The 10,845-nt window shown below is 37.5% G+C and overlaps 1 protein-coding gene across 2 annotated transcripts in view; it reads right to left on the bottom strand.

The window, feature by feature from the left end:
* Nucleotides 1–101: 101 nt before the first annotated feature.
* The window catches only part of cica (capicua transcriptional repressor a), a 33,188-nt gene continuing 22,444 nt past the window's right edge, over nucleotides 102–10,845 (bottom strand). The window contains exons 13-21 of one of the 2 annotated variants that reach the window (XM_067426465.1): nucleotides 8,311–8,498; nucleotides 7,828–8,229; nucleotides 7,275–7,450; nucleotides 7,020–7,144; nucleotides 5,884–6,035; nucleotides 5,623–5,754; nucleotides 5,405–5,530; nucleotides 2,462–2,773; nucleotides 102–1,805 (exon numbers count right to left, since the gene is read on the bottom strand). In XM_067426465.1, the coding sequence (XP_067282566.1) occupies nucleotides 2,502–2,773; nucleotides 5,405–5,530; nucleotides 5,623–5,754; nucleotides 5,884–6,035; nucleotides 7,020–7,144; nucleotides 7,275–7,450; nucleotides 7,828–8,229; nucleotides 8,311–8,498 (1,573 nt within the window). In that variant the 3' untranslated portion in view covers nucleotides 102–1,805; nucleotides 2,462–2,501. Of the gene's footprint in view, nucleotides 1,806–2,270; nucleotides 2,774–5,404; nucleotides 5,531–5,622; nucleotides 5,755–5,883; nucleotides 6,036–7,019; nucleotides 7,145–7,274; nucleotides 7,451–7,827; nucleotides 8,230–8,310; nucleotides 8,499–10,845 lie in introns of those variants that run through there. The other variant, XM_067426466.1, reaches the window with a different exon arrangement.

Raw genomic sequence — 10,845 nt, 5'->3', positions numbered from 1 at the left:
AAAATACATCAACACATAGAGACAACTTAAGCATCCAAAAGTTCGAAATCATATGCCTGCTGGTAAAATCAATCACAAAAGAACTGCACAAAAACCAAGCATTGTGTTAGGTCTTTAATTTTTTCAATAATCTCTTGTTTAGAAATATTGCACATGGTCAACATGCCTGTTGATGAGTTTACACTCACCTTTCTCATTCTAAAACTCCTTCTCCAAAGTAAAGACAGTTTATTGGATACACAATCATAAGGTGTACACGCATACATGTGCAGGTATGTGTGTGTGTGTGTGTGCAAGCATTTGTCTGTTGCTGGGGAGGGAAAGAAAGGGCAGATAAGTCAAGTTAAGAATTGAGTTGAATGGTTACATATGCTGATTTCTCCTCACGCACGTCAGTAGCCAGCATATTCTAACAGTCTTTTGATGTAGTGCCACTGCTTTTCTGGCAGGGAAAATATGAATAGCATTTGCTTGGGAGTAAGTTCGATTTGTCAAGGTGCATGTAATGTATATGCACATACGCTCGCACACACACAGACATCTGTTTATCATGGGACATATAGAAATATATAGGTATATTTATACATTTATATTGTCACACATTCAAGTGAAGACTGAGTAGCATTTTTATACTCATTACTCCTTCTCTTTCAGCAAAACCAGACGCAAGAAAGTGCTAGGTTACTTTTTTTTTTTTTTTTCATTTTTCTTTTTTTTCTTCAGATTTTAGTTTGTTCAGTTTGGATTTCTCTCGATACTCGCTTCTAAATTCTGACATTTTTTTCCACTCTTCTTTTCGACATATATATCATTTTATTACAGCTTGTACAGTGAAAATCTATGGCACTAACAGGTCACTCGTCTACTTCAAAAAAAAAAAAAAATCCCACCCACGTCCTATTGCACCAATGAAAGAAGAGGCAGAGTAAGAAAGAGGAGATCCTGAGAAATGCCGCCCCAGCGCTGGTCTCGGGTCAGCTTTCCCTTGCGTAATCCTGAATCGAAGTCTTCGCAGACTACAAAGCTTGCTCTGACTCCAGACCAGTGCTTAAAGTGGCGCTTTCCATCAACACTTCAGTTAAAAGTCTTAAGGAGGTGAAAAAATAAGGGATTTCCTTACGGGATGCGGAAAGGGACAATCGAACGCAATGGAACAAAGTCGTTGGTTAGTTTTTAAATATCTAAAAACAAATACTTTCCTGATTTAAACCATGGTCTAGGACCATATATTGTGCAAACACCTGATTGAAATATAAAAAAGAAAGAAAGAAACGAGGAAAAGAACACAGAGAGAGCCTCATGCCCACCCTCTGTCCCCCTCCCCAGCCATCACGGTTATATATATATAAATATATATATACAGTGTACGGGGAAAAGCCTAAGTCGGCAGCCAGAGAAGAGGAGCTTCAGCTAAGAGGCTAAAACACAGTCTTTTTTTTTGTTTTCCACGTAATTGCTCCAACACTTAGATAGCTGGATTAGTCCATGCTGAAAAGATTACTAGAGTAAGAAGAAGAGAGGCGCAAGCTAATACAAAAAAAGATATCAGTCAGTTCCACCGTTACGACACAACAACAAAACGACAAAGCATATCTACACGTTGATTCAAAGAGGGGTAGTGTCTCTATTCGTTTTCGTCTTCTTTTGTATGACTCTTCCGAGGTTGGGACGATGTTTTCCTCTCTCGCTTTGAGTGTGCCGTGTTGTTGTTGTTGTTGTTGTTGTTATGCGATTGTGGCGGTCGCCGTAGCCTCTGTTTTCTGCTCCGCTGGTCTACGTGATTACGAGTCTTGAGTTTGTTGCTTCTGGGACAAAAAAAAAACCTATTGTGAATTTGCAGCCCGTGCTGAAGAACAGTAACAGCCGATGCATGTACCCCACCACGGGGGGTGTAACATTTGCACGAAGACCCTTCTCCTCCCCGGCTATTGCTTTCCTCGGTCTCTCGCCTCTAAAAATGAAAGTGCAAGCGCATTTGTCCCCCCACCCCGTCCCCGTTTTGAATTGAAAGTTACCGGTACCTCAACAGTCTAATTTCTCTTCTAAAACATTCAGTCCGTTCGATAAAAATCTGTGCTAGCCCCATGTGGGGTCTTTACTGAGCATGTGCAGACAGGCTGGTTTGGTGCTGCCTGTGGTGCAGCATTGAAGGGCTCTAAAATTCGGACAAAAAAAGTGATTCCCGCCCTAATGCGGAGGTGGACCAATGACTGCCTGACACGAGTGGCATATGCAAATGAGTGCGACCTCATGCACTCATGCACATATTGTTATGTAATTGCATAACGTGTGTGTGAACGTGTGCGTGTTTGCGTGTGTGAGACTGTGCATAACAACAGAACATCAACGAAGTGAACGCAATGGCAACGCAATCAGTTTGATTAGAAATGAAGCAAAATCCCACATAAGTGCTGTACTGTCAGCGGAAACGGTTTTACACATTTCTATAATCCATCCCTACATTCATCTTTCATCGTTCTGTTCATCCCCTCGGTCGTTCTTCATCTCGATTCCTGTGGTTCGTCCGCGTCTTTCTTTGGCTCTTCCGTGGCCCTGCTCCTCTCGTCTGGCTCGGAATTCTCCCTGGGTGCTGGATTGGATGGTCCAGAAGTAGAGGCGGAGTCAGAGCCTCCGAGAGCCACGCCTCCCACAATTTCAGAACTGCCGGCCGTCTGCATGATCTTCTGCCTCACCTCGCGAATCTTCAGCTGCAGGCACAACTTGTTGGGGAACGTGTCAGAGTAGCGAGCTTGGAAGGCAGCTGTGGCTTGCGCTGCAACGGAAAAATGAAATATGCATGCTCAGGTCCACCTTCCCAATGATGGCTAGGCACTTTTCTCAGTTGTTCTAATGTTAGCATCAAAAAACTAAAATATTTAATATGAATAGCATTGACTCTCCTGCATCCTACACAACAAATCTGGTATCTGTAAAATATTAAACAAATACAGATAGAGAAATCTTTTGATCCAGATATTCTAAGTCAAATTAAGCATTTATTTATAACATTATTTTTCAACAAAGTACACTACCATTCAAAAGTTTGGATTCTGTAAGATTTTTTGTATATATTTAATTGAATGAAAAATACAGTAAAAACTAGGGCTGGTCATTGACATAAGTTCCTCAATTCGATTATGATTCACAAGCTTGCGATTCGGTTTGAAATCATTTAATTGTGGCCTATCATCCATCAAGGAAAAAATATCCATATTAATATAACTATACAGGGAACCCCAGTTGGTACATAACTATAATATTAAAGGTTAATTTAAAATTAGCAGATTTTTAGGCTACTTCCAATTAAATTACACATAAGGATTTTTTTTATAATGATAATGTTGTAATAGCACTAAATTTACAATTAATATGCAATATAGTGCATACATTTAGCAAAATGCTCAATACCTAGAGTCCATTTTTTCTAGCTGACTGAGTTTATGGACATTGAATAGTTTTATTAAGGTCTTTCTGCGGTTGAAACGGATTGAGAGATTACATGATACAGATTTTGGTATGTTGTACTATACTATATATCTTAACATAACTTCTGATGTTCATTCATGTTTATTTCATGCTGTATTTATTAGTAAAGAGGAAGAGATGAACTGAGGCGCTACAATATTTCGTCACGTCACATTAAAGAGTGCCAAAACGGCATTTAATGTTTTAATTTCGTAAAAAAAAAAAAACGAATCTGAAAACCGAAAATTGTATTATATCAGAATTAACAAAGCGGTTCTTCAAAATGAATATTGGTTAAAATTTAAGAAATAAAAATGTTTTCTACTTTAATATATTTCAAAATGTATTTTATTCCTGTGATGGCAAAGCTGAATTATCAGCTTGAGTACTCCAGTCTTCAGTCACATGATCCTTCAGAAATCATTTCTAATATGCTGATTTGCAGCTTAAAGCTAAACTATGTAATTTTTATATCCGCTACAGCTCACCTATTCAAAACAAAGGCATAGCTGGATGACGGCAAGTTTAAGCTCAGACTAGGTGGAAAAGAATCGGGATAGGACTCGGGTAGAAATCATGTTCATGGATGTGATTATTAACATTACTGTAGTATGAAGCAGAGCAGGACCAAGTGTTGTGGAGTTGAGCAAGGCTGCAGGAGCGATTGTAGCGCAACACACAGCTCTCGTCGGCGCAATTCCCGCTTTTCCAGTCATGAGTATGAGGTAACGCAGCTCTGTTTATCATATTAGTTACATTTAAGTGTGTTTAAAATGATGTTATGACATTACTGCAGCTGCTGTGACACTTGTTGTACACTGCTAAGAGTAAAGCGCTTCTGCAGAATAAAACCGGAAACCGAGGGTAACACAGATATGACTCAATTGACAGACGACTCCCTCAGACGTCCCGGCTCCTTGGTTAAAATAACAATTTTCTCAGATTTTACAAATAGTTGGAAACATTTGGGATATTTTAAGAACTCAACTGAACAAAATATATAACGATGCCCTAGTGGTTTTTGGATATTTTACAGCAAAATCCTACATAGTGCACATTTAAAGGTACAATATGTAAGATTTGTGGATTTAAATATCCAAAAACCACTTGAACAATGTTATATATTTTGTTGACTGGTGTACATTATCCTAAATGTTTCCAAGAATGTTTAAATCCAGAGAAATTGTTAGTTATTGGTGTCCGTGCATTGCCTATCAATGACATCATATCCGTGTTAACCTCGATTTACGATCGGTTTTATTTTGTAGAAACCATGGAAACACCAAAAACGCTTTACTATATTATTTGTTTTATTAGACAGATGAGCAACTGTTTGGAGACATTCATCGACAGAGAAATTGAATCATTGTTATATAGCTCAACAAAATTATATTGTTTCAATCTCGTTTTCTTGATTTACCACGAGTGCCATGTTTTACCATGCGTGATATCAATCTAGCTTACTGCAAACACACGGAGTAGCATTATAACATAACTTTCAACATACTCAAATAATGTATCTAATATGAAAAAACAGTGCTGCATTACCCCACATACGTATGACTGAAAAAGCAGAAGCCATCTTAGGCATAATAAAAGCTCAGCAAACCCCAGGAATGTTTTGAATAAGCAACCTCTAACGGCGAAAAATTACATATTGTGGCATTAAGAAACATTTCTTACTATTATCAATGTTGAAAACTGCTGTGTTGCCTAATATATTTGTGGAAACCGAGTTATACATTTTTTCAGGATTCTTTGATGATTAAGAAGTTCAAAAGAACAGCATTTATTTGAAATAGAAATGTTTTGCAGCATTATAAACAGCTTCACTATCACTTTTAATCAGCCTAATGTGTCCCTGCTGAATTTAAGAATGAAGTCAATGCAAGTCAGCAATCTAGCTTTATTATACCAGAAGATGCTAACTTGATGTTACCTGAGGGGAAGAAGCCGTGCTCCTGGAAGAGCTGCATGACGAGTGCACGCCGCTGATCCAGCATCCGACGCAGAGAGGAGGGAGGTACGCGGTCCAACTCCTCTAAAATATGCTCTGTCTCTCCAACTAATAAACACAGAAGACAAGAAAACATATATAAATAAATATCTTTATGTATGGGTAAATGAAATAAAGTTTATACATTAAAATGAGCCCACCAGCCCTATCGAAGGTGAAGATTTCCCCTTCACACTTGGCAGCACTCTTGGGCGTGTTGGGCTCTGAGCTGCAGCTGGACAGGCGACGACTCTTTCTCCTTGGTGAACTGGGGTCATCGGCGGAGTCAAGATCTACGGAAGGGAAGAAAAAAGAATGAAAGGAAAGATCAAAATCACATACGCAAAAGCAAAAGTGAGGAAAACATTACAATTAATATAATGGCTTTACAAGTTCTGATTATATTTATCACTTGCTCTCACCTGTGGAGTTCCTCCTTTTCTTGCGGTAGCTGCCCAATATGGCTCTAGGGGAAGTTGCTAGACTCTGTAGATTAGGAGAGGGCAGCACCTCTTCAGGCTTGAACTCCGGCAGCTCTTTAAGACGCTCTTCAAAAGACGAGCCAAACAGTGCCCTGAGAAAGAGACAATATAGTTTAGAAAATTATATATAACGTTGAAACTTAAATATCAGCAGGGAAAAAAATTATATATATATATCACATATCACATCACATATATATAATCACATATACAGTAGTTCATGAATGAAATGGAGGGACGTGACTACCAACGACTGTCAACATGGCAATGGCACATACTGTATATTTGAAGATACATTGAACACTTAGTACTAAGGTGAGTTAATAGTACAGTATCAGAAGGATGTACTTCAAGTATGTATCCTGGACCACGTTTGCAATGCACTGACAAAGATTTGAATGCATACCGTATTGTGTTGGTGGTTAAACAATCGTGGCAATATATGTATTTAAACTGACTCGTCAGGTTGAGGGTGTCTATATTCCGCCATTTAAATAGCGAATCCGCCATGATGCAAGCACAACTGGCTTTTAAAGGGAACTCTGATTGGTTTAATGCATATTACAATCAAAACTCACCCATGACTCATCCACTAGTAAAAGTGGATTCGGACATGCCATAAGTGCACCTGCGCCATGTGCTTCAGACCATGCGCTCAGATCATTAAAATAGAGCCCATAATGGTCATGCCACTGGCTTCGACCAGTGTTGTAATTGTTATGTAAATTAAAACTAATTAAAAGTGAAAAAAAACTGAAAAAAACTAAAACATATGTATATATATTTTTTCTTTTTTACTTTTTTACTTTTTACTTTTAAAACAACTTTAAGTCAAAGTACTAAAACTGAAAAACAAAAACAAATGAAAGCTAAATAGAAATATGAAGAAAAAAAAACTAAAGCACATTAGTAACAAATAAAGTTTAAATAAATAATTAGTACAAATAAAACTGAAAATATAAAAATAAAAGTTCAATAAAAAGGTATAAAGAATATTATTACACTATAATAGTATATAAATAATAAAATGACACTGCTAGTCTAGTCAACATGGAAACTAGTGCAATGCCACTCACTTATCATCAGCATCAGTGGTGCTTTTCAGTGGAGGTGGGCGGAACTTGGTCTTTTTAGCTGAAGGAGTGTCAGTGTGCAAAGGTGGTGGTGGGGGGTCCAAAATAGAAGATTCCCTGCGCCCTGACTGAAAGAAAAAGAAAAAAACCTTTGATTAAATGCAGAACAGGTGGGTTGGAACTTACACAATAAAGTTTTGTATGAGAACGATTTGAATTTAGCAAAGTTGGATTGCACAGCTGAAAAAAGCATCTTACTTCTCGACTCTGTTCGTCTTTGTTGTTGGTCTCAGCTTGAGTCTCTGTTTCCCCTTCCATCGCTCTTGCCGTTTCAACTCTCTCTGTTTGAGGCAGGCCCCCTCCCACATCTCTCACATACTCTCGCTCCATTTTGCACCCTTTCTTTCCATCCTCCTTCCCTTCGCAATGCTGACCTGTAGAATATTTTGAATATGACTTTCTGGGGACTGCAAGCCCATTCTGTATGTGATCAATATTTAATAACAACTGCTGTTAAAGACACTGAAATGTATACTTTTTGAAGCGTCTTTTAGAGTAGTGATGGAAGGTATAACCAAAAGCTTATATTATGGTTAAAGTATGATTTTGTTTTCATTTTTCTTCCAAAAGTCACTTTTGATCAATTTAATCCACCCTTGCTGAATAAAAGTATTGTTAAAGTACATAAAAGTAAACCCTACAGTATTTTTAATTTACTAAAATTAATGTTACAATAAAAAAATGACAAAGTATTTTGAAATTTAGTACAAAAAAGTTTTACAACTGTATAAGTTTATAAGGTTACTTTTACCTTTATGTTTGTGTGATGTACAGCTGGATTGCACTGATTCCTCCAAACCACTAGGTGGCGTCTGATGTCCATCTTTTGGCACCACCAGCTCTCTCTGTTTCTCCATCTCTTTCCTGGATTCTGGTCCTCTCTGGTTTTCCATTTGCATGTTTACCTGAGACTGCAGCTGCGCATCTGCCTGCGTGTGTGGTTGCACAGCCACGGCTGAGGAGGTCTTTGCTTGAGGCGCTGAGGATGATGCCGGAACTGATGTGGAGCTTGTGCTTGGTGGCACGGTTGTCACTGACACAACTCCTCCGGCTAAGCTGACACTGGGGTAAATGGCGGTCACAAGTTGATGGGTGGCTGTCGAAGCTTGTGCAGGTTGTGACAATCCAGATGCAGCCAGGAGGGGTGGCTGACCTGTGGTAAAAAATGTTATGTTTGTCATACAGTCTTAAGCATGTGTTGGTGGTTTAAACAGCTGTCAGACATTATACTCACTTGCAACAATAGGCTGTACCAAGGCCTGACCAGCTGGGGCAATTGCAGTAAAGCCAAGGGTCGCCACTGGAGATTGCAAAAAAGATGGGCCCGCTGGTGACTGGGCCTGCTGGGTGGAAGAGACTGCAGGTGTAGAACCCAATGGCAGAGGAGCTGCAACTCCAGGAGTGGACTGGACATATGTGATCCTGAACAATAAAAGCACAGCAGAAAAATAGGTTTGAGCCACAATGATCTTTTTAAAGGACAACTCCGGTGAGAAATAACCCTAGGGGTAATTAACAGAGGGTTACCAAGTAGATCGTTCTCTGGGATGCGTTTTCAGGAAAATCAAATGTAAAGAGTTTTATCTCTTAAAACAGTTTAGCTTATAACGCTTGTCTATGGGGCACAGGGTAAGTGAAACTAAATTGCTAGTTAATACCACTAACAAGGCTTAAAATAGTCTCACACTAACACGGTAGCATAATAAAGGTCCCTACATGCAAACCAAAGGATTGAGAACTTTGTAAGTGTACAAACAGTTTAATAAGAAGATACTTTATTAAGTGCATTACGTGTTTATGGTCAAGCGCCATCTTGGAATACAGTCTCGACTAGTCGAGCGACGAACGCTGTGCTAAGTGAGCTGGTCGATAGGAATTAAGTTTGGACTGTTTTCCAAGATGGCGCCTGTCCGTAAATGCTTAATGTACTGTGTTTATACTGTGTTAAGCCTCTATTAACTGTGTTAACCCTCTGTTAATTACCCCTAGGTTAATTTCTCACCAGCGATGTCCTTTAACAAGCCTGTCAAATGAGCAAACTCCTTACCCTAACTACCCCTAAAGTCAGAGGTTGAATGGCAGTATTTTTTAATGGAATAAAAGTATTCATTTTTACATTTCTAATGCAATAAAAGTATTCATTTTTACATTTCTAATGCAATAAAAGTATTCATTTTTACATTTCTAAGTTTAGTTTTGGACAGTTATGTTGTGAAAAAAAAAACATATAAATGTAGTCCATTGTTTCATGCCATATTGAAAAATGTTAGTTATTTTGCTCTGAATGAACTGGCACATAATTTTAGTTAATGAAAATAAAAAAAATTAAGTGATGTGATTAAACATTAATTTAACACACACACACACACACACACACACACACGCACACACACACACACACACACACACACAAACACACACACACACACACACACGTTGGTCTATGTGGTTTACAGGGACTCTCCATAGGCGTAATGGTTTTTATACTGTACAAACCGTATTTTCTATCCCCTTACACTGCCCCTGCCCCTAAACCTACCCATCACAGGAAACATTCTGCATTTTTACATAAAAACAAAAACAAAAAAACAACCATAATTTAGTATGTTTATAAGTCAATTTACATTTTGGGGACCGCTGGCTGGTCCCCACAATGTAGGTGATCTCAAGTTTATATTACATTGTGGGGACATTTTGTCCCTACAATGTAATATTAAAAAGTACACACACACACAGTATCTGTTACTGTCATTTCTTTATCTGATAGAAACTTCTTACATTTATATTTACAAGCTGTTATCCCTTTACAATCATTACACTCATAAAATACTTGAATTATATGTTGACTTTTAAACCTATAGTGTCCAACAGCAGATATTTCAGCTAAATTTATGTTTTTGCGCTGAATAAATAATTGTGTCCCTCTCGAATGCGTTCTGTCTGTTTGACGCATGAGCCCGCCGCTCGTTCAGTGAAGTTTAAAGTTCAACACAGACTGTCAGGATGCGCTTTGATGCAAAATGGAAATACTTGCGTGAATTAGTAGCATTTACAGATGAGGATATAACTACTGTTCTCTATAGGTCAGTGGATATAACCTGTAAAATGAACATTTTGAGGACACAGATACACACACATCAGATTTAAACGCATGACAGGGTGTTAAACACTAATGCATTCTCTTGAAGCTTAAAATTAACAATTCTCATGTTTAGGGTGCTTGGATCCTCTACCTTTCCTTTTCCTCTCCACTATTTCTAGATATAAAAATGCATTATGATGTAAAAATGCATTATTCAGTGCTGTCATATTGCACGTGCAGACCCAACTAATCGTTATCGATGATTTTCATTATCAATTGTCGTTTTCATTTCATATATATATATATATATATATATATATATATATATATATATATATATATATATATATATATATATATATATATATATATATATATATATATATATATATATATTTTATAAAGTATACATTTAAGAAATTGTATTGTTAAATCCTGCAGTGTTATGCTCATGATTAACATTACATTAATTTAAAATTATACTTGTTTTGTTTTTTACTTCAAAATAAACACTGTTAGTGCACTGTTGAATCTTGCAATGTTATTCTTTTTTAAAGTATGCTTTCATTAAAACCCTTTATTTACTGTCACAATTATTATTATTATTATTTATTTATTTTTGTCTCATCTTCGTTATCACTGATGAAAGTAAATCTTTTGTCAATAACATATTTGCCAGTAATTTTG

This window comes from Pseudorasbora parva, chromosome 19, assembly GCF_024679245.1.
Source record: "Pseudorasbora parva isolate DD20220531a chromosome 19, ASM2467924v1, whole genome shotgun sequence".
NCBI classification, from domain to species: Eukaryota; Metazoa; Chordata; class Actinopteri; order Cypriniformes; family Gobionidae; genus Pseudorasbora; species Pseudorasbora parva.
Note: the sequence above shows the minus strand (reverse complement) of the source record. Positions and strands in the feature narration are given on the sequence as shown.